The sequence below is a fragment of the Paramisgurnus dabryanus genome, chromosome 14 (genome assembly GCF_030506205.2).
Source record: "Paramisgurnus dabryanus chromosome 14, PD_genome_1.1, whole genome shotgun sequence".
NCBI lineage: Eukaryota > Metazoa > Chordata > Actinopteri > Cypriniformes > Cobitidae > Paramisgurnus > Paramisgurnus dabryanus.
This window is the reverse complement of record NC_133350.1, coordinates 16,359,875-16,386,779: the sequence shown is the minus strand read 5'-3', so window position 1 is coordinate 16,386,779 and position 26,905 is coordinate 16,359,875. Positions and strand designations below refer to the sequence as shown.

Here is a 26,905-nt window from a genome sequence, read left to right as displayed (position 1 = left end):
GGTACAGTGATGACGGCAGGTGTCAGCTGTTAAATGTGAATCACAATAAGCAGCATCTGTGGAAAGAGAGAAAGATTCACATTTGAGGGAGGCATTTATTTGAGCCAAATTGGAAGACAGAACCCAAAGTAATGTCACAGTGTTTTCTGAGGAACTCCATGTCCTGTACACAGATGTTAAATCAATCATAATCTTTATGAAAGTTCAATTGATTGTGGAATATAAAATTTTATATGGCTTAACTGCCTAATGCATACAAACCAGTAATCTGTTTACTTTTCAAACGTAAGAGTTTAAATCAGCTTATTGGTCTGATCATGATCAGACCAATGTGTAACATTTAAACATATATCTAATTGGTCTGAAATATAGAAATACAACTTCAAATTGTGTTTTTTGTGTGTTTATGAGAAAGTGTTGAACATTTAAAGCTACATCCTATCTTAAGTTTGTCTTCTTAACAGTTACTTTGACTATAATTGGTTGTGGGTGGCAACATGGTTAAGGCTTACTGTATGTAGGACTGGATTGCTTAGATTCTGCACTGCCATACACAGAAATAGAACAGGGCCTATTAGTTTTATATTGCATTGTATCTCCAATAAATTGGTAAACATGCACAATGTTCACAAGAACCAACATTGAAGACCACCTCTGTCCCATCAGATAATTTGGTCTTTTTTATTAAAATATTTTGCTCACTAATAGCAACCTGGTTGAGGTCTCATGCTGGTTGAACCAGTAGATCATGATCAGATTTTGAGACCCTAAGGTCTCATGTTTAAATAAGTGTGAGATTTTAGGGGAGATTTTTGAGACATAATCGGATCAGGACTGAACCGAGAGCTAATGTGTTTTCAGTTTTGTAATGTGATTACATCAGCATCTGTGATGTTGATCTGAAGGTGAAACGTTGACAGATCACACCCTTGAGATTCAGCGTAATGTTAATGAATTCTGTGAATGGAAGAATCTGTCCATCAGGTTTATATTACAGTTTGTGTACGAACAAACATTTTTATTGATTATGTTCATAACTATATTCAGTTTTTTATATCTTGAGTCATTACTTCATAAGAAAGCATATGTTGCCAACATCTGTTCCCCTTTCACTCCCTTTTTTAAATTTGCTTTAGCGAGAAAAAAAACTCCACCTGGAAGAGAGAAAAGAAACTCTTCAAAGACATTGCTGAAGCACTTTTTAAACTCAATAATTTTTAATGTGCTCATTTTTACAAGTCCATTAAAGTTGTGCTTTGTTGCACATTATTGCACAAATCCTTTGGCTGTTTAGTTATTATAAATTTAATAACCTCTGCCCAAAGAAACTTGCTATTTGCATAACATTTGTAAGTACTGCACTCTAAAAAATGCTGGGTTATTTCAGCGTTGGGTCAAGAAAGGACGAACTGTTAATTTAACCTGCAAAATGTTTATATTTGACCCAACAATGGGTTAAAACAAACCAGCGAGTTGGGTTCATCCCTTTTTGACACAACGCTGGGTTGAAAATAACCCAGCATTTCTTAGAGTGTGACTGGTTAAAACTTTTTATCAGGGCTGTCAAAAGATTAATCGTGATTAATCACATACAATATATATATATATATATATATATATATATATATATATATATATATATATATATATATATATATATATATATATATATATATATATATATATATATATATATATATATATATATATACACGTGCAAATATATTATGCAAACCCAGCTTTTATTTTGTATGCGATTAATCGCGATTAATCTTTTGACAGCCCTACTTTTAATCATTTGTGGCTCATAAAAGCGGCTTGTCCCTTATTGGGCTCAGTTTCAAAATTCCTAAAAATATATTTAAAAAACCCTGATCTACTACACAGGGGATATTTTGCTGCCTAATCTAATTAAGCATCAGATACTAAAATAGATTATTTTGACTTTATGCACACAAAACCAGCAGACGGCAGGATATACCCTGCTTTCTCAACATTGGGCAAAGTGCCTGTTTTTCATAAAAGATGCCTTAATGAAGCTGGATAGATTGTGCCAACAGAGCCCACACACAAGGGCACGGCACATGTATGACAGTGTGTATGGAGCTGGTGAGTGAAAAATCCTCTGTTTGTGCGAGTCAGTTAGCCTGGTGTGCTGGTTGAAATCATAGGCACTCTTTGGCTGTCATCAGCCGAACCATCAATGGGTCTTTCTCTCAGCCCTCTTCCTTTGGGTGTAATAGAAATGGGCAACTCTCCTGCTGCTTGGCTAATTACTTTAATAGGTTTATATAGAGATTAACAACACTAGAAGCTTGTGAAACAAATGAGGATGATCATAAGTAAATAATTAATTATACCCTTTTTAGTTTTAAAACAAAACCTTGTTTCTGAATTTGTCAGCTCTTGTTTGAGTAAAATTCAGGTTTTAAATTTGCTTATAATGGCCATCATTCATGATGGGAACCTGACCAGAGATTCATATCAGGACGTGAGTGTTCAGGGTCATTAACTGAATGCCCCCTGCTATAAAACCAGTCATGCTATTCAGTGACTCTAATGTTGAAGTCATGACTGTGTGTCTGTAGAGTCATTCACCATTACAATTTACGGCCTGTTTTGTGGATGCTAGGTCAGACTTGGCCTTTCATCAAGTACCTTCAGCTTTGTGCAAGTCATTCCTCCTCATAACTCCTTCAAGCGGACCTCTGAATTAGTGGTGGTAACCACCTGTGCTGGTCTATTTGTGCATGTAATGACTATTGTGGTCATCTGGGAAGTAAATGGAGGGGAAGGCAATGGGAATTGTGGGAATGGTAATAGTCCTTTTTATGGATTGCAGATTGCGATCATCACAGGGGCAGTTTAGAGGGTCCACCCCCGACACAGGGTAAAGACACACACACACACACACACACACACACACACACACACACACATACATACGTAGTACAGATGACAGTGCCATTAACGAAATGGGCCCTAGTGCCATTAATGCCTATAAAAGATGCTATTGTAAACCAGATACCAGGAAATGATTAAGTACTGTATTAGCTAAATGTATATACAGTATGTGGAAACCTATAAATCATGTTTTGGGAACCCAACTATACATATTGGGCCCTATTTTAACGATCTGAAACGCAAGTGCGAAGGGCAACGCGCAAGTGAGTTTGTGGGCGGATCTTGGGCGCTGTTGCTATTTTCCCGGCATGAGAAATAACTCTTGCGCCGGGCGCAAATCAATAAGGGGTTGGTCTAAAGTAGGTTCATTATTCATAGGTGTGGTTTGGGCGTAACGTCAAATAAACCAATCAGAACGCTATCCAACATTCCCTTTAAACCCAAGGGCGCAAGTTCCATGGCGGGTTGCTATTATTATGACGGATTTACCAGGCGTACGCCAGGAGCGGTTTACAGCCGAGGAGACCCACGTTCTTGTAAGAGCAGTCAAAGACAGAGAAGTTGTTTTGTATGGGGATAGGAGAAACCCGCCCAAATAAGCGTAGGTTAAACAGGCATGAGAGGAAATAGCCACAGTCTCATCAGCTGGCATCCCCATCGTTGCGCCTAGCGCTACAATGATGTCAGGAGACGGGGGAATCCCAAGCTTGCCAGCATAAATCGGGCACGCCGTGTAAAGGGAGGTGGATCTGCCTCTACACAGGACTTGAGGACATCGCCAGCAGAGGACATCACTGTGTCCACCCTCATCGCTGAAAGGGTTTGGGGGCTTTGAAATCGGACCCAAGAAACGCAAGCAAGGTCCAACCCCAAAGTACTCTTACAAATCAAGTTCATATACTGTACATTAAGGTTTCTTATGAAAACATTTTAATTATTATTTACATAAAATAAACGTAATACAGCCACACAACAAACTTATGAAAATATTTTAATCGTTATTTGCATGAGAATTTTTTAACGCAGCCACACAATAAATAAAAACTATCACCACAATGCTCACCACTATGATTCCCCTTATCTCGTGTATTAATATTTTTTAGTGTAACAATTTATGATTTGCAAAAATAACTGTTGCATCTGGGTAGATTAGATAAGCAAAGTGTTTGCGCGTTGTGCACGCTATACATTATGGTCAAGCATGCGCCCTTAAAATAGCATCATGAACAACGCGCAACGCGCCACTGACTTTAAACTTTTTTTTTCTGGTCAGTGACGCAATTGTTTTTTGAAACTGCAAAATAGCATCAGGGATGGTTTGCGCCGGAACACGCCTCTTTTTTTGCGCTGAACCGCCCAGGGAGCGCAACTTCATTCCCTAGTTTGCCGACGTGCGTCTGTGGAGGGAAAAACCCGCTGTGCGCCGGTGCAAAATACGAATGATACATGCGTCACTGACAAAGTCAATTGCGCTGGGTGCAAGATAGGGCCCATTGCCTTTTTCAGTTCTTGGCACTAGTTTTGCATTGAAAATCATGTTATTAACCCTTGTGAACTGGCATGAGAAAATGTGTTAGGATCAAAGGCATTGTAGTATTAATAAGGTGATGTAAGCAGCAGGTGACTTAAAGCGATACTCCAGCCAAATATCAAAATTTTCCCATTATTTACTCACCCTTAAGCAATCAGAGATACACATGTCCATCATCTTTCAGATGAACACATTTGGAGTTATTTTCGTAAATGCCTTTTCTTATCCAACGGTAGAAAACAGGGAGCAGTGAACAACTTCTGAAAAAGTGAATCCATCCAGCCTCCAAGGGGTTAATAATGGTCTTTTGTGGATAATCTATGCGATAAGAAAAATAGATATTTTAAACTTTATAAACTATAATTACTAGCTTCCGGTAACAATGCTTTCTTTGACTCAATTCACGAGAGTCACAACATACCTAAAGCAACCAACACTCACTACACTACAAAATTTTTGTAATTCACAGTACTTTTGATATTTGGCTAGAGTATCCCGTTAATGCTTTAAATTTACAGCTGTTTATACATTAATTTCCTGTATTTTCCCATCTGGAGTTTTGACTGGATGGATTGGTGGATGCATGGATGGATGGATGGATTATTTGATCTTCACAATATTCTGTAACTTTATATCTTCAGCACAATTGTCTCAGTAATATCTAATATACAATATCTCACCTAACCCTACTAGTATTTCTGTTGCGTCGCTTGTTGAACTTGTTAAACCAAGGAAAGCTGTTAGAAATATTGGACCAGCTGGGCCATTTTACATTCAGGAGTTTATCATGATGCATTGTTGGTGATATGATTGAATATATTAGTGCTGTTTAAGACTGCAGTACAAAGTGATAAAAATATCCATAAGCCCAAAGTGAGAATGAAAGATTTTGGCCCGGTGTTTTATCAGTTTTGCACTTGAGTGTGAGCGACTGTGGATTTATCTTCATTAAGTGTGTGTTTATGGTTTTGTGAGTGTGAGATAGCTCTTTCAATATGGATTACACATTAAGTCCAAACTGCAGGGAAAACAAATGATGGCGATAAGAGCCGTCCAGGGAATCCATCCATAATAATATGCTGCAAAATCAACGTTTTCTAATGCAGGAAGTTCAGAGAGTTATGGAAAAAGAGAGAGATAATATGAAGAAAGATAATATGCTGTGGGTGTGAAACTGTTGGTATGGGCAGCATGCTAATGGTCTCTTATCTCAGTGTTTTGGTTATGCCTTAAATTTGTCAAATATCAGACCTTCTGCATTGATGGACACACTTTGAACTTTAGAGGAGCAGACTTTAAAAATCAAAACGTTAAGCTTGATTTCAAAGAAGTCATTAAAATGATGCAAACTACAACACTCTAATTCATTCCACCTTATTTTCCTACAGCTATAAGAAGTTCACTTTTTAACATTGCTTTGATGTGCTGAGTCTATTAATGCACTGCAGGATCAAGATTTGTATTTCATAATTGCTCCATATTTCCTGCACCAAATAACATCCATAGACATTTAAACACTTTATATCTAATTAACCGATATTCTCTACGAAGACTCGTATCAGTGTGCTGTGCATTGGGCCTTGTCTAATTCCTCTTTTTTTTAAGTTCCCACCCATCCCTGCTGTTTTTAAGGCCCTTGTGTGTTTTTGGCAATGAATGCTGCTACATGTATAGATTTTGAAGGGGCGACCGCTAAGCCCTCTAATCTAACCACAAAGAGAAGGAAGGGAAAAGGAGAAGAGGATTAGAATAAGGCAAGTCAGAAAAGAAAAATACCAAGCGGCTTCACATCCCCAGGGACGATCTTCATTGAAGATTAGTAGATCCCCACAGTGGCCACACTGACGGTGGGAAGCCCGAATGAATTACTGCTAATGTTCGTGTGCTACGATCCACAGGGGTCACAGGCGTTGGATGTGATAATTACACTTTCTGCTGTGAGCAGCAAGTACTCCTTTGTGAGTGGAACATTGAAGATGTTTGTGAACTGTGGGAGTTTACTATGTAGGTATTATAGTTTTAAAAATGCCACCTTTTTTATATTTAGTATTTCAGTTTAGTTTGGATTGTTTTCATTGTGTAACTTTTAAAGGGATCTCTTGACAGAAATTCAATATAACATTACTATATTATCAGTGGTGTATAAAGACCTTACATAATAAACTGTATTGTTTTTATTACCTTAGAATGAGCCGTTTTTACATACACCATGTGTCCCCTTACATGGAAATCGCTATTTTGCGCCACCATGTTTCTAGAGTAGCCGTAAACTGTGTCCTGTGGCGGCTACCGTATAGGAGTTTCTCTATGTGCGAGCTTTGGACTGAGCCGTTGATTGCAATTTACAATTTCACTGCTAGATGCCACTTAAAATCTACACACAGCACCTTAAAAATAATCAATTTACTTTTTGTTTCTGTAATAAATGTGGCTTAAAAACTTGAAAGAGTACCAAAATTGTTCCAAAAAAATCCAGACTATTAGAAAATGCAATGGAAATTTTGATTGGTTGTTGTTGCATGTCAGTCCATTCATACGTATTTTACAAGTTGGCTAATTTGTATGAAAGTGAATCATAAAAAACATACGATTATTGGAAAAAACAATAATGAAACCTCTTCCCTATCCCCATTGTCACAGGGGTGAAAGCAAACAAGCCAGTATCACAAAATTACGTACCTATAGTCATGTACATTTTTAAATCTTTTCCGTGACACTGTCACATTTTTCCGCGTTTTTACATGACCGTATCACGCATTTCTGTTTACGTGTCATTGTCACGTATTGGTTACTCAACTGTTTTGTCCTATTTTCTTACCATTGTCGCTTCGGTTTAGGGTTAGATCAACATAAAATGACATCCTTACCCAAACCCAACTCTAACCCTAATGCCAGGCAACAATGGTTTAAATATAAAAAAATAAATCAGGAAAAATAGTATAAACCAATACTTTAAGTGACATCCTAATGCAAACACCAAATCTAACCCTATACCGAAGCGACAATGGTTTGAAAATAGTAAAAAGCAGTTGAGTAACCAATACGTGACAATGACACATAAGCACTATTCGGACGGGATTAGTGTTTATGTACCGATTTGGACGGGATTAAAATGATGCAGGCTATTCCAGAGATGGGAGTGTCTGTTTCATGCATTTGGGCATTGCAGAAGAGCACGCGCTCTGGATACGCGTGTTTGTAATGTTTAATATTTTGCTTTAAATGTAAAATTATGACAGAACATGTAATTTATTAATTTAATTTTAATAAATCAACATAAAATATACAAATCCTACTAAAGTAACGTTAGTTTACGTGTTTTATATAACTGTCTGCTTATACTAAACCCAAAGAAATTAAGAAATAATGATTAATAATAATTTATTATCTATATTAATTAACATTACCATTCTGGAGTTGAACAACTTTGAACGGAGTTTCTTATAACGCTAATGATGTTACAGTGGCCAGTCTTAACAGTGTTTGATATTCAGCTCGTCTTGATTTAATTATTTTATTTTGCCGAATGGGAAAAACCATCCATATCGGAGGTCGTCATAGAAAAACACAGACATGGCCGATTCGGACGGGATTAAAAACACAGAGGACCTCTGAGAAGCACGATTTTCTCAGAGGTCCCCCTGTAAAACTAATCCCGTCCGAATAGGGCTATAAACAGAAATGCGTGATACGGTCACGTAAAAACACGGAAAACGTGACAGCGTCACGGAAAAAAATAAAAAATTTACGTGACTATAGGTACATAATTTCATGATACAGGGTTGAACAAGCGTACAAAATGTATGAATGTGATCGTAGGAATTAATACAAATGAGCCACCTCATAAAATACATACAAAATAGGATGAGATTGTGTTGTTTTTTATTTCAATGAAGTCAAGCTTGGAAAAATAATTAAATTAGAACTTCCAACATTAATTAAAATCTTTTTTGTTCTTGTGCAAATGTTTAACTTTAGTTTTTGTTTAATTTCCAAATACCTTTAGAAAATTCACTGCTAGTTTATTTTATAGTTTCTGTTAACACTTTTGAAAAAACTTTGTTAAAGTCATACTTCTATATTTCTTGTTAGACGCAATGCGCACTGCGTTTATGTGAACATGATTCATTTGCTTCATTCAGTTCACCACAGCGACAACTTACAGAAATAAGAATCCAATATTGTCTGTAATCATCATTTGGTCAGGGTCATTACCCTTTCTCTCTTTCCCAAGTCATTTAGTGGAGACAAGAAAAATTGGAAGTAATTAAAAGAATATGGATGGCAATGTAAACTAGCATCGTGTGGTTTTGCAGAAAGCTGATTATGAGGAAAGCTGATTTTTTAATTGGTGAATTCAAACAAACAGACCGTGTGTCTCAATTCGTTCCCTAGCTCCCGAGGTCGTGAATCAGTATATCGTGTACACAGGTTCGGGCACTGGTAAGGACCCTAGCTCACTTCACATTGGGACAATGTTCACTTATTTTTCTGTCACGTGGCTGCTTAAGCGCGTTGTGATTATTCACAGCTGTTACTCATCAACAACCGGCAAAACCAACATCTATCTGACTTAATTTTAAAAAACAGTACATTGTGGAAAATGCTGTCATTATTCTCTTACATATCTGTGCATAAAATTGGAGGCATATAATTACATTTTAAATGTAATAAATATATTTACAATTTTAAATAAATATTATTATTTTAAATATTGAGTAGATTGTGGTCCCTTACTGTGTAGCAATGTGTGTTTATATTTACAACTAAAACAAACGTTTGTCTTTATAAAAGTTCTGTTACATTTCATAAAGTTTATTGAGTTGGATCACGTGATGTTCGGGTGGCGAGCGTCAGAAAAGGTCACGTGATTTCCGGTTAGGGAACATAGGGAACATCGATGCTCACTGGTTTTTGCGTTGCATTGTGGGAATTTTTAGGGAACGAACGTTCCAGTGCACTGAACGGATTTTGCGATTGAGACAGCCCTTAAAATGGCCGACTCCCTGATCAGTGCCCTGACTACTGAACAAGGGAGCTGATTGAGACACACGGAGAGGCATTCATGCTCCCCAATCTCCAAAGTGAGAGATGTTTTCAAACAGCATTTTGAACGTTGAGACTGAACGTGGCACTTTAAAGGTCCCGTTCTTGCTGTGTTCTTGCAGCTTTGATTGTGTTTACAGTGCTCAATAAACCACATGTGTTCATGTTTCATGTGTAAGAAAAACAGTATTTTTCACACAATTTACTTATCTGTATGCCGCCGTTTTCATTGTGCTCAAAACGGACCGATGTCTTCCTGGTTCTATGAAGTCCCTCCTTCAGAAATATGTAACGAGTTCTGATTGTATAGTTTGTTTAGTGTGTTGTGATTTGATAACAGCTTAGCTTGCCATTAGCTTAGCTGGCGACTGATGTATTCCTGTGGGCGGAGTTTACTCAAAAAAAAACTGTTCTACTGACGTCATTAATTGTTGGGGAACAGCACCACTTACGTTGCCAAACTGCATGGCTATTTGATCACTTGGGCTGTAAAAGGGTCTATGTGAGTGAGTTATGTTATTTCTGAGTTTCCATTCTCATCCTATCTTTTTTGATATGCAAGACTTTTCTTTTAAAGAGATTTAAGCGATAGCTTATGCAAAAATGAAAATTCTCAATATTTACCCTCATGTTGTTTCAAACACAAGAGACATTTCATCATCTGCAGCCTCAGTTACCATTCACTTGCATTGCTTAGAAATCGTTAGTCAACGTTTTTTCTCCTCTTGTGCTAGTTATAGATAAATATTACAGGTTAGTACATGTGGGACAACATGAGGTTTAATACATAATGATTACATAATGAAATTCTAAGTGGTACAGTCATTGGGCTGTTGATAGTTTGGATGTGGCCCCTCTTCCCTTCTGTCACTGTGCAGACGGATGGTGGTAAAGTGGCTTGACTACACAAGGGTCACTCCCACAAATCCCAGTTGGCCAAAGGGATCAGGACCACCACGCTTGCCTTGTGCATGCCATATGGTTACCAATGGAAACTAAGGATTCCGGATTTCTCTGCTGGTGACAATAAGAGTACCACATATACTGTAGCAAATAGTATGGACAGTGATTATTACAGTAAGCTTATCTCATTAATGGGATTTAATCAAACCTATATCTGGAGTTATTTTGTGAAATAAGCTACATAGCATTTGTGTATCTTTGTAGTAGATTTATTTGATATGCAGCTCATATTTGTTCTTGTTTAAAAATTCTATATCTGTTTCATTTAATTTCTTTTTAAAGAGAGAGACAGACAGCACGGCTTTTCATCTGTTCATTATTTCCCAAACTGAGATAACGCATAAAAGATTATGATGATTAAAGCTTGGTGCTTATTTTGACCTTTCTTTGGTGTTGTTTGAAGCCGAAATGTTCAAAGAACCTCCGCTTGCTGGAAAAACGAGATGGTAGAGTTTTAAAAAAAAAGTTTTAGAGATATTAAAATGCAAAACTTGTCTTTGTGAGATAGTCATTAGCTCAGAAAAATGGCATGACTTCAAAAAGCATTAGTGTCTTTTATACACAGCAATTATTCTGGTGCTTTGACATAAGAACGTGTTATTTTCTCATTTGTTCTCGATGGCATGTCAGCAGGATCCCGGGACAGTGAGGGTCCCAGAGGGTTACGTGTCAGTGGCGATTACAGGACTTGACATGTTGACACCCACCACCCTAATCAGTTTAAATGTAAAATTTAAAAGCCCCCGGTGTTGAAGAAGTGCTGACATGCAGGTTTTCTAGTTCAAGCGTGCGGTTTGTCATACAGCTGATCCAGGCAGAAAACACACTGATAATTTGTCCCAGCAATAACGCACCTCTGCAACCGCTCACAGCATTATTAAAACTCTTGAATCTGTTGTTGGAGCTGTCATGGCACATAGGTTCCACTTTGTAATGTTGAGAACAAATAGGGAATGATGGATACCGTGAGGGACCATATCTGACGCAAGTCCTTTCTGTCACAGTCTACCACAAAAGGCCTGATGTACAGTATTCAACTGGAGAATCCACATACACCCCCTTCAAATTTGGCAGATGAAGGTCTTCTCCATGAAAGAGGCTTGTCACGGGATTTGCATCTGAATGCTAGCTGCTGTTGGCAAATTCAAGGAGACTTTGGAAAGTTTGCATACTTAATTGAAGGGTCGACTCACATTCCTCGGGTTGTGCCGGCATAGTTATGGGTTCAGGAAGTGGACTGATGGTGTTGGTGGTACTTGAGAAGCCCAGGGCATAAAAGTTGGGGGCTTTAACAGGTCAAGTGGGCCAGTGCCCAATGACATTAGTGGTTTATGTTGTTCAGCCTGTGTTTGCAAATATTTACCACACCAATATATATTCCTGTATGTAACTATAGGAGTTATGTTGTTAATGAAAGCATCCAAAATAAATCCTGGGATGATTTTTAAACCATATTAAAAGATTTTGCATCTATTATGGGCTATTATTATAATTAAAATAATTTATAATAAATAAATAATTTTCATTATTTGGTCATCCATAAAAAAAATTTAATACATAATTGTAAGAAATTAATAAGTTAAGTTTGCACACCTTTAGACTGAAAGATTTTTAAGGTCACAAGAAACATTTCAGTCAAGTCTTTCTAAACTTTTTAATAGTAGTGTAAATATAGTAGATAGATACTGTAGATCAGTGGTTCTCAAACTGGGGGCCGGGGGGACCCAGTTTTATGACATTTTATAAAATACATTAATTTATTATGAATTCTGTCAGTTTTATGACATTTTATAAAATACATTAATTTATTATGAATTCTGTGTAAATAAACCGAAAAAATAAGCCTACCAACCAACAACACTACTTTAATTAAAATGTTACATTTTAGAACTGTTTTTGTCATAAATTTTCTTTGGGGGGCCGCGAAGAAATGCACCGTACACAAGGGGGGCAGCACGCTGAAAAAGTTTGAGAACCACTGCTGTAGATAGACAAACAGGGCTGTAACCTTTCAAAAAGTACATACTGGTACCAAAGAGTGGATATTAGTACCTCAGAGGTACATATTGCTACCAAAGACCTTATACCTCAAACTGTGTAAATGCTATTGCATCATTTATGTCTTTTGAGGACCGATTTACAGGGTTCCCACGGGTCCTTGAAATCCTTGAAAGTTTGTGAATCTGGGGGGGAAAAATGTAAGACCCTGGGAAGTTTTTGAAAATATACATACATAGATAGAAGTCTTTGAAAGTGCTTAAATCTAAAACATTATTCCCTGTGCAGTGTGGGATAATATCATAAAAATCCTAAACTTTTTGAGCACACGTGCTAAACTGTTCGTTTTAAATCCTTATATCTTCTGTATGCAAATGTTGATTCATACCAAATGCTTTTTTGCATAGTTGTGTTTGACAAATGAAAACATCTCGGGTTATGTATGTAACTGTTGTTCCCTGAGAAGGGAACGAGGCGCTGCGTCTCCCTTGCCATACTTCCTGCATCCCTGTAACACCGTCTTGGAATATTTCAGATAGCGATATACTTCCTGGCTCCCTCGTCACCCTGTCTTTGTTGTTAAGCCTCACCATTGGTTGAATTTGATATACACATTCAAATGCAGTTACCCTTGGAGGCATCCCCAAAGTGTCACCACAGTGAAGCAGCGCAAGTTCCCTCGCACTGTATCTTTAAAGGTAACACAATGTAACCTTTCTCTCACTTAAAATGATTTAGTCCTTGAATTTAGTCCTTGAATTTGAGGATATTGGACCTGGAAAGTCCTTGAAATGTCCTTGAATTTGAGGATATTTGACCTGGAAAGTCCTTGAAAGGTCCTTGAATTTGAAGTTAACTAAGGTGTGGAAACCCTGGATTTTAATGTTGTTTTAAACCTGCTTACTAAGTTCAAACTGGTCTGAGCTTCAGTTTTTAAAACTGAGCATTTATTACCACCTCCAGTTAGCTGTACCGGGATCATGTTACTCCAATTTACAATTCAAGTTGTACAAAACGCTGACAACAGCATTACCTGCGTTAAATTTCCCACTGGCATGCGGCTCAGTAGATTTGATATAGAGCATCTGATACAGCGTACCATCTTACCTCAAGCCTCCTTGTAATCAATTATTCTCACTGGTGTGGAGGAGATGATGAGTCTCTAAAATCGCACGGGATTGCTTGAAATCTATCTGCCTTCCATCGACATGCAAGATCTCTTGTATCTTGGCAGGCCATCAGCATGTCATAGTTAACCATATGAACATTCCTTATATAGATGAAACATCTCCAGTTTATCCCGCTAGATCTGAAAGTACTCTTTTCTCAATCTGTTGTCTTTATCAGTTGCCAGCAACTGAGTCGTGGAGGGGGTGTGTGGGGGTCTGGGGTGAACAGAGCAGCCAAGAGAATTTAAAACAGGAGACCCCCAAGGTCAGACCTCATCCATTCCCCTGAGACAGAACAATGACGGAGAAAAGAGCAGGAATTAACATGGAATGAAAGCAGCTGGGTGTGAGTGTTAAGAAAGTAAGAGAGAAGGAGATGGTTGGAGAAACAGAAAGAGAGAGGCACAAGAGCATAGCAAGGTTACCGGACATTTCAAATAGCCTAACATGATTTGTTGGAGTTGGAGACCCACAGAGCAAATCTTCTGAAACGTTTAGCCATTTAGTCCGTCCTGCAGGGGGGTGAACTGTGTGTTATCACCTTTGGCCTGAGGACCGCAGGGTGCCGAAATCAACAGTTGTTCTCTTTCTTCAAATCGCGCTGAGGTAAGATTATGAGAATGAAGGGGATAGTTTTTGGATCCTGGAATTCTGTGTTTACTTTACTTTTCGGAGATGTATTTCAGTTAATGTATGTTCTGAATTTGCTTATGGATGTGTGGCTATTAAAGGCAAGTAGGAGCGTGTAAAGCTTTTTTATAAGGATGCTGAGGCTCCAATGCCAATTTGTATTTTAAGGGTCGACGCTGCAGGAGATGAGCTGCCTGTTGTCTTCAAAACAAACACACAAGAGGACATGTATCATCCTAAATGCTCACAGTTGGTGGTGTGCCGGGTTACTGCTGTGATAAAATCTACAAAATCCTTATTTGATATTACACTTCATTGTGATCTTCCCTTTTGTTTGTGGGAATATTTGAGGCGTTCAGATGCAAAACCCTCTAAGTGCATCTGACATGTTTACTTGTAATAGATTTTTTATCAGGCTCTTATGTTTCGGTTCAGTAATTTCGCTTTAATGGCAATACGTCAGCAATCGAAATACCTTATTTTCGCAAATGTCACTTTTTATTGGTATTTAAAGGGACACTCCACTTTTTTTGAAAATATGCTTATTTTCCAGCTCCCCTAGAGTTAAACATTTGATTCTTACCATTTTGGAATCCATTCAGCCGATCTCGCGGTCTGGTGCTACCACTTTTAGCATAGCTTAGCATAATCTATTGAATCTGATTAGACCATTAGCATCATGCTAAAAATAACCAAAGAGTTTTGATATTTTCTGTAGTTGCATTGTGTACTAAGACCGACGGAAAATTAAAAGTTGCAATTTTCTAGGAAGATATGGCTGAACTTCTCATTCTGGCATAATAATCAAGGACTTTGCTGCCGTAACATGGCTGCAGGAGGCGCAATGATATTACACAGTGCCCGAAAATAGTCCCCTGTTATTGAAAGATACTAAGGGGACAATTTTTGGCTGCTGCTAAATATCATTGCGCCTCTGTTTGTCTTAGTACACCATGTAACTACAGAAGAGTCTTAAAACTTTTAATTAGGAAAATATTGAAACTCTTTGGTTATTTTTTAGCACGATGCTAATGGTCTAATCAGATGCAATGGATTATGCTAAGCTATGCTAAAAGTGGTAGTGCCAGTCCCAGAAATTGGCTGAATGATTCCAAAACGGTAAAAATCAAATGTTTAACTCTAGGGGGAGCTGGAAAATGAGCATATTTTCAAAAAAGTGAAGTGTCCCTTTAATAAAATTATTTTGTCTTTCGCTGCAAAATCTACTTTTCAAGACATAGTAATCCGTTAAGAAATAACTAAAAATGCAACTAGAAACATTGCATATGATGAACTTCAGAATGTAAATAGGAAGGAACTGAACCACACATTAGGGGGCGCTGTGATCCATGTGCCACATTCAGGTTGCATTTGTTTAAATGTAATCCACGGTCATTTCGCGCGCCATTATCTTGTCAAAAGCATTTTATGTCTGTAGCAAAACCCCAGCCAGACAATGGTGAAGCGTACTGATGTTTCAAAAAGCCTTTATTTTGTGTTCAGCCGTTAGCCTTTCCTTTAAAAACACAAATCTGCCTTTCTTTTGTTACACCTTTTCTTCATGAAACACCGTAAGAGCTACAGGGCAGATAAATAACATAAAATCAGCTCTTACGAACATAAACATTATCCAACATGAACAAACATATTACAAAAAGATATAAATTACATCAGTCAATATTAACAATGTTAAAAAACTTATGTTAACAAACTTTGCATGACACAAGTGATGATAACACATTTAAACACTTCTTCACAGTCAAATAGATTAACACACATATTAAAACATATAAACATTAAACAAATCAAACACAGTACCTTGTTCCCGTTCCAGCTAGGTGCTTAAATTATCCATTCATGTATTTGATAACCTTTTAGAACGATATTTACAATTTCAGAGCGTTTTTCAAACAGCATGCGCTCTTTCCTTTTCCGTGTGTGCGTCTCACTAATTGGTCCCACCTTTCTAGGTGCGAAATTAACGTTCCACTAGGGGGCGGGATAAGAGCACTTATTACATTAACAAAGGAGACTAAATAAAATGGAGCTTAGAAAAATCACCTTAGTTTCTCTTTCTTAAGAGTTAGTTACACTCCCACCAATCATGAGTGAATAATGGAACATACACAGAGAACATTAAGCACAAATGATTTCAACTGAAAATTGCTTTCCCAAAGCCTGTATAAGAACAAAGACAACTTATGCCAAAGTTGTAAACTTAACGGCAACTATGTAATATTATGCACTATAGAGGGAAGGAGCAGATTTAGTTAAGACTCCAGCAACAGAACAAGCTTCTGGATGGGGCGCTCAACTTCTGACAACTTGTGAAGACGCTCTCCTTTCTTTCCAAGCTTACTGTCACCAAGCTGGAGTTTAACTCTCCGTACTAGTCCATCTTTGTCAGTAGTGGTTTCTGAAACTCTACCCAATCTCCACTCGTTCCTGTGCAAATCCTCTCCTTTCAGGATTACAATATCTCCAACCTGTAAATTCCTTCTTGGAGCATGCCAGCGTTGTCTAAGAGCAATGTTGGCCAGATATTCCTTCCGCCATCGACTCCAAAACTGTTCTGCAAGGTATTGAACATGTCTCCACCTTTTCTTGCCATAAATATCTTCTCTAACGAATTCACCAGGAGGAGGTAAGGCCTGGACCGATTTCATTGTCAGAAGATGATTAGGAGTGAGTGGTTCGAGGCTATGGGGGTCACTGAGATTGTCAACAGTCAAAGGACGACTGTTGACTATAGCCATAGCTTCATAGAAAAAGGCTCGCAGCGAAGCATCATTTAGTCTACCAGAGGAAAGGGCAAGAGTGGATCTTAGAACGCTTCTCACGGTCCTTATATGTCTTTCCCACACCCCTCCTGCATGGCTAGCATGGGGTGCGTTCATGATAAAGTCGCACTGCTTATTTGCAAGAAATACAGCAAGACGGTCTGCATCAACTTCCTTTAGAGCATCTCTGAACTCATTCTTGGCTCCCACAAAATTGCTTCCTTGATCAGATTTGATCTGACGAACGGAACCACGTATGGCGATGAAACAACGAAGGCCATTGATGAAAGCATCTGTCGTCATGTCTTCAAGAATCTCAATATGAATGGCACGGGAGCTTAGGCAAGTAAAAAGAAGACCATACCTCTTGTTCTCTTTTCTTCCTTGCTTTGTAAGGAATGGCCCGAAGCAGTCCATGCCACAGAAAGTGAAAGGAGGGGATGGTTCCAAGCGTTCAGGAGGTAAATCGGCCATCTTTTGCTCCTCCATAGGTCTGCGTTGCCGTCTACAGGTGACACATTGACGAATGAAGGATGCAACAGCCCTGTTAATTCCTATAATCCAGTAGCCACTGCGCCTTATTTCATTAAGTGTCAGACCTTTACCTTGATGTTTCATCTTCTCATGGTTATAGGCAATAATCATCCTTGTGATGTGATGATCTTTTGGAATGATTGCAGGGTGCTTGATGAAATTGGGAAGAGAGGAGTTGCACAACCTTCCTCCCACCCTGAGAACACCATCGTTGTGGAGAAAAGGGTCAAGAGCATGTAAAGGATTGTGCCGTGGTAGAGGGATTCCTTTGCTCAGCAGGTTCAACTCTTCTTGATACACATTTTTCTGCAGAATTTTGATTAAGCAATGTTCTGCCTCTTCTCGTTCTGTTACAGTGGTAAGATTGTTTGATCTGTTATTCCTTACGCGCCGGAGAATGCGTGCAACTGCTCGTGTAGCCAGCGACCAGGATGAGAACTTGGACAAGCGATCAACGAGGCTTACGTGTTCTGTGGTTTTGGTAATGAGCGCTAGAACACTCCTGACCTCTGGATCTCCGACTGTTAACTCTGGCACTTCGTCTGTAGCCACCTTTATTTCCTTGTTCCATAAGAACTTAGGCCCAGTGAGCCAGGTAGATGACAAAAACTCACTGGCAGTCAAGCCCCGGGAAGCATGATCAGCAGGATTCTCATCTGTTGGAACATATCGCCACTGTTGTGGGGCTGAGCTTAGCTGAATCTTCTGTATCCGGTTAGCCACAAACGTGTGGAATCGTCGTGCTTCGTTTCTTATATATCCTAAGACCACTTTAGAGTCGGTCCAGAAGAACTCCTCTGCGTCAATACATCCCAATTCCTCCTTAAGCATGTTGCTTATCTTCACGGAAACAACTGCTGCTGTCAATTCTAGTCTTGGGATGGTTGTGATCTTGGTTGGAGAAACACGTGATTTTCCTACAACTAAAGCACAATGAATATCTCCCTCTTCATTTTGAAGTCGCAGGTATGAACACTGGCCATAACCCTTCATGCTGGCATCAGAAAAGTGATGCAGCTCTGTCTTGGAGACCCTTCCAAATCCAGCAGGTGAGTAGGTACGGGATATGGTGAAATGATCTAATTGGGCAAGATCACTTCTCCATTGTTCCCATTTTGGTCGAAGCTCATCAGTGAGAAGATCGTCCCAGCCAGTACCTCGTCTGCACATCTCCTGAAGAATTACCTTTGCTTTGAGGACGACTGGCGCCACAAACCCAAGAGGATCGTACAGAGAAGCCACTGTAGATAAAATGCCGCGTCGTGTTGCAGGCTGTTCTTTGAGGCTGACGTTAAGCTTGAAGCGGTCAGACTCCACATCCCATTGAATCCCGAGAGCTCTCTCAAGTGGCAATTCATCAAATGAGAGATCCATATCCTTCACGTTATTGGCTCGTTCAGAGAGTGGTATACTCTCTAATACCTTTCTGTCATTAGACACAAACTTATGTAGTCGGAGACCGCCCATGGCACAGAGTTCACGTGCTTCCCTGGCAAGCTGAATAGCATCTTCAGTGGTTTCGATACTTGCGAGTCCATCGTCTACATAAAAGTCCCTCATCACAAATCTTGAGCCCTGAGTGTAGATGTCGCGATTCTCTTTAGCTAGATGTTTCATCCCGTAGTTTGCACATCCCGGAGAGGAGGCTGCACCGAACAGATGCACTTTCATGCGAAACTCGATGGGCTGTGAGTTCAAATCTCCTTGCTTCCACCAAAGAAAGCGCAGAAAGTTGCGATCAGATTCGACCACATGAAACTGATGGAACATCTTCTGAATGTCGCACATCAATGCAACAGGGTGCTGTCGGAAACGGATGAGAACTCCACTTAAATTGTTCAACATGTCAGGCCCAGAGAGGAGGTGGTCATTTAAGCTTGTTCCTTTGTATCTGGCTGAGCAGTCGAACACTACACGAAGTTTATCTGGCTTTTTTGCATGATGCACACCATGATGGGGAATGTACCATCTCTCCCCTTCACTCCCACCGTCATTGACCTGCTCAGCATCTCCTTGCTCGATGATTTCCTCCATGAACTCAACATAACGTTCCTTATACCTTTCATCCCTTTGCAATTTCCTTTTAAGGTGAAGGAGGCGTGTCATAGCGGAGCCTTTGTTGTCAGGCAGGCTGGGTCTGGTTTTGAAGGGCAGAGGCATTTCATAATGCCCGTACACATTTTTCTTTATTCCCTCATCCAGTATGTTGAGGAATGTGATGTCGTCTTGTGACACAATTTTGCTGTCATCATTGCCATCTTTGAAGTCAGACTCTAGAATGCGAAGGACGTCAGTAGGAGTTAATGGAGGTAGCTCCTTGACTGTAGTTCTGTGACACAGATGGTGTGAACTAGATGTATCCTGGGTATGTAGTGAGCGCCCTACAATACTCCATCCTAAATCAGTCCTTACAGCGTAGGGTTCCTCATCTCCTCCTAAAAGGACTTGTCTTGGTGCCATGGCTCTTGAGCAGTTGTAGCCGATTAAAAGACCTACTACGCAGTCCTTCAGTGGTTGTATTTCATCAGCTATTTCAGCCAGATGACTCCATTGCTTAGCCGTCTCACAAGTGGGAATGTGAGAGCGGTTGACAGGAATGCAGTCCTTTGTGTAGGTGACAGGAAGATCAACTTGAACTGCAGAACTATATCCTCTAACACGAAGCCCAGAGACTCCTTCGCTTGTGAGCACCGTATCCCTGCCACTCATAGTCGTCAACTTCAATTTCACTGGATACTTGTCAGCATTAAGACCATCACTCACTTCTTGGTCAATGAATGTAGTATCGCTTTGAGTGTCGAGTAGTGCGTAGACGAGTTTCTCAGTGGTTGGGTCATTTTTAGATGAAACCCAAACTGGTATCACCATAGATGTGTTTGATGAGCCTACGCCTGCTATACTGAGTGACGTTGCAGCAGCGCCTATATTTGTCTCTGGTTCTGATGCAGTCCTTTCTCTTTTATAGTTGTCATCATGCAGGGCTGTAGGATGCTTTCCTTTACAGTGGTCACAGAAAAGACGATGACGGCAGTCTCTCACGCTGTGGCCGGGTTTCAGGCATCCATAACAGAGTTTCTTTTCCTTTATATAGTTGCGTCGCTCAACCAATACCATTTCAGTAAACTTGTAGCATGCGTGTAGCTGGTGTCTATTATCTTGACAAAAGATGCATGAAGTCTTAACTTTCCTATGTTCCGACTTGTGTTTTTCATTGTCAGTGACTATTTGAGTGGTAAACACACTAGCCTTGTTTCTCTTCACATCTCTGAGATTTCTCTTCTCAGTGTAAGAATCTGATGAATGAAGGGCATGAAATGACGTAATGGGATTGCAAGCAATCTCAGCTTCATCCGACGTGAATCTAGCAAACTCTTTGAAACTTGGAAATTCTTGATTTTCATTTAGGCTTTGCGTGACTTGTCTGTTCCAACGCAAAGCTGCCCAGTCCGGTAACTTGTGAACGAGCTTCCGATTTTCTTCCCAATCATTTAATATGTCGAGACCCTTCACATGTGGCATGGCGTCTTTACAAGCATTCAGAAAATCTGAGAAGCGTCTCAATCCTTCAGCGTCTTTTGATGGTATTCTCGGCCAGTTGATGAGCTTCTCTCGAAACGCTCTCTGAATGGCAAATGGCTGGCCAAAGCGACGGTTTAATTTGTCCCATGCATCTTGATATGCTTCATTGTCATTTCGGTAAAAGTTGCCATCTAAAGCCTGCCGTGCTGGGCCACCAACATACTTTTTCAGGTAGTATAGTTTTTCGGCTGGCGTGATTGCCCTTTGGTCTATGAGTGAAGTGAATGCTGCCTTCCATTCAACAAATTGTATGGGATCCCCATTGAAGACAAATGGCTCAGGAACAGGAAGCCTATTTAAGGCTATGTTGTCTTGAAGGAGCTGAGTGAGAGAGGGTAGGTCTGTATGATGGGGCGTTGCAACTGGAGAGAGGGGCGCTGTAGTTACAGGTACTTTCTTTGGTTCCATGTTCCGTTCCCTTTTGAGATAGAAAGCATCCTTTTGTTCAGACTCCCTTTCATAAACCTTCAATTTGGCTTGAGCGGCCCGTATCTCTTTTGCTGCCTGTAATCGCTCCAACTCACGCCTTTGTACCTCTAGAGCCTTGCGTTGTTGCTCCTCTAACTCTCTTATAGATTCTTTTTGCTTTTCTTCCTCCAGCAGCATCTGATAATTTGCTTCCTTTTCTGCTAGTTCAGCTGCTGCCTCCGCACGTTTTGCTGTCATGGATGAAGTAGTGGAGTAGTGATCGGACTGGCTGTGACTTATGAAAGAGGCTGCGGATCCATAGACCGACTTTGCATAGTCGTGGCGGAGCAGTTCATGAAGGCGGTGTCTCTCCTGCTGCTCATTAAATCCACTTTCCTCATCTATAGCTCTGCTGTATGCAATGTTGATGATTTCTGTGGTCACAGATTCACACGTATCAACTCTTCTTCTTATGTCGGTGGAGGGTGTAGTGAGATTTCGAATTTCAAAATAAATGTTCATTACATCTTCTTTACTTTTCTTAAGCTCTTCGATGAGAGGCCAGAGCTGACTCTCTGACATATAAGTCTTTAGCTGATCTCTTGCCTTTCGTGTGTGGAGCTTCCACTGTTTGTACATGGCAAACAACCTTTTCTCTTTTTTCTTGGCCTCTTCATCACGATATGCGCGCATCTTCTCTGTAGGATGGCATGTGCGTTCAGATCGTCTTGGACCTTCAAGAGCATTATCCTTCTTATTAAGTTTGCCTTGGCGATCAGTTAAGGCGGGCGTACACGGTGCGATTTTTGCTGTCGTAGGGGCTCGCATGCGATTTTTTTCCTCGGGAGCAAATCGTTCATGCTCGTATGGTCGCGGCTCGCACCGTGTGAGAGGAATTACGAGCCGAGCCGAGCAGGTTACGAGCACCTTACGACCTCCCGATAATTTTTAAACATGTCAAAAAAGTTCGGGAGCTGTCGGTATAAATTCGTAGTGTTGGTGCGGGTGTACGAGACGATCTGGCAAAGCACTTGAATTTGACCAATCAGAATGTACAAAAAGCAGAAGAAGAAAGACAAATGTAGCACTGCTACCTCAAATATTGATGACTACTCTATAGCTGGCTATGTTTCGCGCACATACACACTCCGGTGACCGGACATCATGACAAATATGTACAGGTCCTTTCAGTGACGAACTCTTGATCAGCTTATTTGCCTGAAAAAACTTGTCATACGTGTTTTTGTGATGTCGGGTCACAGCTTTGGATGTGTGTGGAAACAGGAGAGAGTGTAGTTGTTTTAGGCTATACCGCTGTTCTGCAAGTGCTACCACAATGCATTAAACGAGGCTTTTTGATATTAAAACTTTTTGTTTTACTTGTTGATTTTTCTTTAATATGTTTTATCATTATTTACAATGTAAACATAAAATAAGCCAACTAAATTATGTAATAAATAAATATAAAAATTATTAGACTCCACTGTTTAAACAGTACAGGATGTACAAAGAATGTCGCAATTTTTGTGTAATCCAAGCTGTGCCAAAGTTGCTGTAGTTTCATAAATGATTGGATATTAAGAGGGCTGTCGCGACAGAAAAAAGCAACGGAATGTCCATGTTTAATAGGCTAAGATATGCATTTATTGAGAGAGAGTACATAAACATGATGATCATATGCGGAGACGATGTTTCCCATCTTATTATGGAGCTTCTGCTTTAACAAGTGAGCTTGTTCGGTATATATATATTTTGTTTTACATATTTTCGACCAAAGAAACAAATGATATAGCCCAGTGTAAGTTATATGGTAGCCTTAGCTTGTTTTGAAATGATGAGAACATTTAAATGACTAAAAATGTAGGCTATCTCTGAAACTTTATTTAAATAATGATTAATTTGTTTTCATACTATATTTGTATTGCAATGTATTAATTTACATAGGCCTACTGTGAAAATGCCCTATATTAATATGCAATGCCTTCTGTATGGCATTTAAATGCTGCGGTCTCACTTTTACTTCAAGACACCGCATTGACCGAACATTTGCACATAACAAGCCTAGACAGTGTGCTTATATTAAATTAAATTATTTTCGTTTTACAAATTAATATTTGGCTATAGATGTGTTGTCTTAATAATTTAATTATAAATGGAAAGACGTGTAACGTTAGCTTGCGTTTGACCTCATTGCTCCTCATTCTGCATTTACAAATAAATAAATAGGCCCACTGAATGTGTTTTTTGAACGGTCATATTTATAAAAAAGCAACAATATATGTAACATTAATAATAGCAATATAGATATTTACTTGGCACTAAAAACATGATATATTAAGACGGTAAAACCGCATATGCGCTAGCACGAATAATCACTGCCAGAGAAATTCCTTCACCGCCACAGCAGACCTATATTGCAATTTCGGAATGCATAAATAGAAATTCAAAAGAACAGAAATTCCAGGCTGTTTTATATACTAAGCCAATATCTTTACCCTATTCTTTTTGTTTTATTTTTTGTACATTCTGCCACAACGAAAGGTAGCCTACTTCATCCTCACAGGAGTGAAAATGCCTACGTCAGAACTCGTCAAGTCGTACAGTAAAATCTTGTCGTGTGTGACTGCGTCCGAATTATTTTCGTATAAACTCACTCGTGTCGTGTGCGAGAGCTCACGACGTTCCGACCGTCAGAATTCGCACCGTGTACGCCCAGCTTTAGACATTGTTGTTTACCTTCATTAGTTTCCTTTAGACTTGGTTGCTCTGATGGGTTTATCATTATTTGGGTTTCATCTTGTAAATCATCATGCTGATGACCAACCATCTGCTCCTCCACCTCTATCTCATTTCCTAACTCTGACATTATCACTTAAGAATTTTTTTGTAAACTCTAATGGCAGAAAAAGACAGTTTAGCAGATATGGTAAAGCCCTGGATATGAATGTGCAAACATAAAATATCAAAACATCAAGTCTAGTTGCTGACACATATGCATGTACATATAGACCACAGAAAAATTATAAATGTCAGTGTAAAAATCACAATTAACAAGTTATCAACGTTCTTAAATCCAAAGTGAGGCAAAATTAAATCCTCAATAAACACTGTTAACTAGGTATATAAATGCAAAGTCCAAACAACAAAAATCTATATGTCTTTAATTAGAAAGAGTCCATATAGATGCATAGAGGCATGAGTGCAAATATAATCACAGTTTATTTTGTTGCTCTTGTTGGTAAGCCAGTGAGTATTAAATGTTCAGTCTGAGAAGCCGTTCATCCGTTGCTCGCCGTATTGTTGTACTATTGTCTATATAATAGTGGATTAATACTCACAGTCCTGCATCAGTGTCCGTAAATGTGACTGTACTTGACCATTGCACCGAATCTGTGAGACAGTTGTCCGAAATAGGTCAGGCGCGATGACGATGATGTAACCGAAGCGGTAACAGGCGCGGTAACGACCCTCCGTAGCACGTTGTAGACAACAGTCGTCGGAATCGATGCGGGTCAAGCTCTTACTGTAGCAAAACCCCAGCCAGACAATGGTGAAGCGTACTGATGTTTCAAAAAGCCTTTATTTTGTGTTCAGCCGTTAGCCTTTCCTTTAAAAACACAAATCTGCCTTTCTTTTGTTACACCTTTTCTTCATGAAACACCGTAAGAGCTACAGGGCAGATAAATAACATAAAATCAGCTCTTACGAACATAAACATTATCCAACATGAACAAACATATTACAAAAAGATATAAATTACATCAGTCAATATTAACAATGTTAAAAAACTTATGTTAACAAACTTTGCATGACACAAGTGATGATAACACATTTAAACACTTCTTCACAGTCAAATAGATTAACACACATATTAAAACATATAAACATTAAACAAATCAAACACAGTACCTTGTTCCCGTTCCAGCTAGGTGCTTAAATTATCCATTCATGTATTTGATAACCTTTTAGAACGATATTTACAATTTCAGAGCGTTTTTCAAACAGCATGCGCTCTTTCCTTTTCCGTGTGTGCGTCTCACTAATTGGTCCCACCTTTCTAGGTGCGAAATTAACGTTCCACTAGGGGGCGGGATAAGAGCACTTATTACATTAACAAAGGAGACTAAATAAAATGGAGCTTAGAAAAATCACCTTAGTTTCTCTTTCTTAAGAGTTAGTTACAATGTCAACTACCCATATACTATAATAAACCCATAAGCATTTTCTACCACATCTCCATAAACATGCACCATTCCATTTCCATACCAAATTTGGCCTCACATACCCTCACATTTTTTCTAATCCATTAGCACCCAACCGTCTTCTCTAATAACGACCTTTTCCTCCACTAACCTTTGGCCCGTATCGTTCACCCTCTCTCTGATATCTTTTGGCCTGTAGCCCACTGTCATTAGCATCCTCACCAGCTGCCATTTGTTCGACTGAACCGATCGTTACACATCAACACCGATTTGATCCCTGCGCATCATTAATGATTAATTAATGCCAAGCATCATAAATAAGATCATTTTATATGGAAAAGCTCTTTAGTTACTCACTGACTCCACGATGACCAAAAGCCCAAAGGACGAAAAAGCAGGGGTAATTTAAGAAGGGTGCGTATATGTGTGAGTGTATGTCTGACAATGTATAATGTTGTTGTCAATGAATGCCAGATTAAATTAACCATAGAAAAATCATTCTTTTGAGAGAAGATATGTATAATCAAGTAGGAAACAGCACCATTGACATCTATAGTTGGAAAAGATGATACTCAATGTTGCTTAAAAACTATTTGGTTACAAATATTGCTCAAAATATATTTATTTGTGTTTAGCAGAATAAAGAAATCTTTACAGGTGTATTATATATATATATAGGTATTTTAGGAATTTCAGGTCTAAGATAAACCCACTGTAATACATTTTTGTTTTGTTCTCCAGAAATAGCTTGAGAAGACACTCTGAGGTTAAAGCCATGGCAGTGGGGTGGAGACCAGCCACCCTTCTCCTTGTCTTCGTCCTGACATTCCTCTTGCCCTCGGATGGAACCATGTACCTCTCAGGCAAGAGGCAGAGGTCACGTCTTCAGAGGGATCGACGAAATGTTCGTCCAAACATCATTTTAATACTTACTGATGATCAGGACATTGAACTTGGTGCGTTGCCCATTTGTGCATTTATCAGAACTTCTGCATTGTATTTTCTGTACTGATTCACAATTATGAAAAACTGACTATTATGAATGACTTGATTCTGTGCAGTAGGGCACCTTACTCGTTCAGTGTAGTAGTGTCGGCCAACTGCTGGGATCCGTTGTGCCAGACATGCTGTTTTTCCTCTTGTTTGTTGGCACTTTAATCA

The 26,905-nt window shown here is 39.2% G+C and overlaps 2 protein-coding genes across 4 annotated transcripts in view; one reads left to right on the top strand and one right to left on the bottom strand.

Moving 5' to 3' along the window:
- sulf2a (sulfatase 2a) overlaps positions 1–26,905 on the top strand; it is a 49,796-nt gene that overhangs the window by 8,684 nt on the left and 14,207 nt on the right. The window contains exons 1-2 of one of the 3 annotated variants that reach the window (XM_065241286.2): positions 14,030–14,217; positions 26,492–26,700. In XM_065241286.2, the coding sequence (XP_065097358.1) occupies positions 26,520–26,700 (181 nt within the window). In that variant the 5' untranslated portion in view covers positions 14,030–14,217; positions 26,492–26,519. Of the gene's footprint in view, positions 1–14,029; positions 14,218–26,485; positions 26,701–26,905 lie in introns of those variants that run through there. The other 2 variants (XM_065241285.2, XM_065241284.2) reach the window with 2 other exon arrangements.
- On the bottom strand, positions 15,681–22,290 carry LOC135718915 (uncharacterized). The gene is made up of 2 exons (XM_065241282.2): positions 16,060–22,290; positions 15,681–15,819 (listed from the first exon to the last, which is right to left on the bottom strand). The coding sequence occupies exon 1, from the start codon at positions 22,233–22,235 to the stop codon at positions 16,512–16,514; it is 5,724 nt and encodes a 1,907-aa protein (XP_065097354.2). The 5' UTR covers positions 22,236–22,290; the 3' UTR covers positions 15,681–15,819; positions 16,060–16,511.

Coding starts and splice junctions, on each gene's coding strand:
- LOC135718915 (XM_065241282.2), bottom strand. CDS start 22,235: ATGCGCGCATATCGTGATGAAGAGGCCAAGAAAAAAGAGAAAAGGTTG.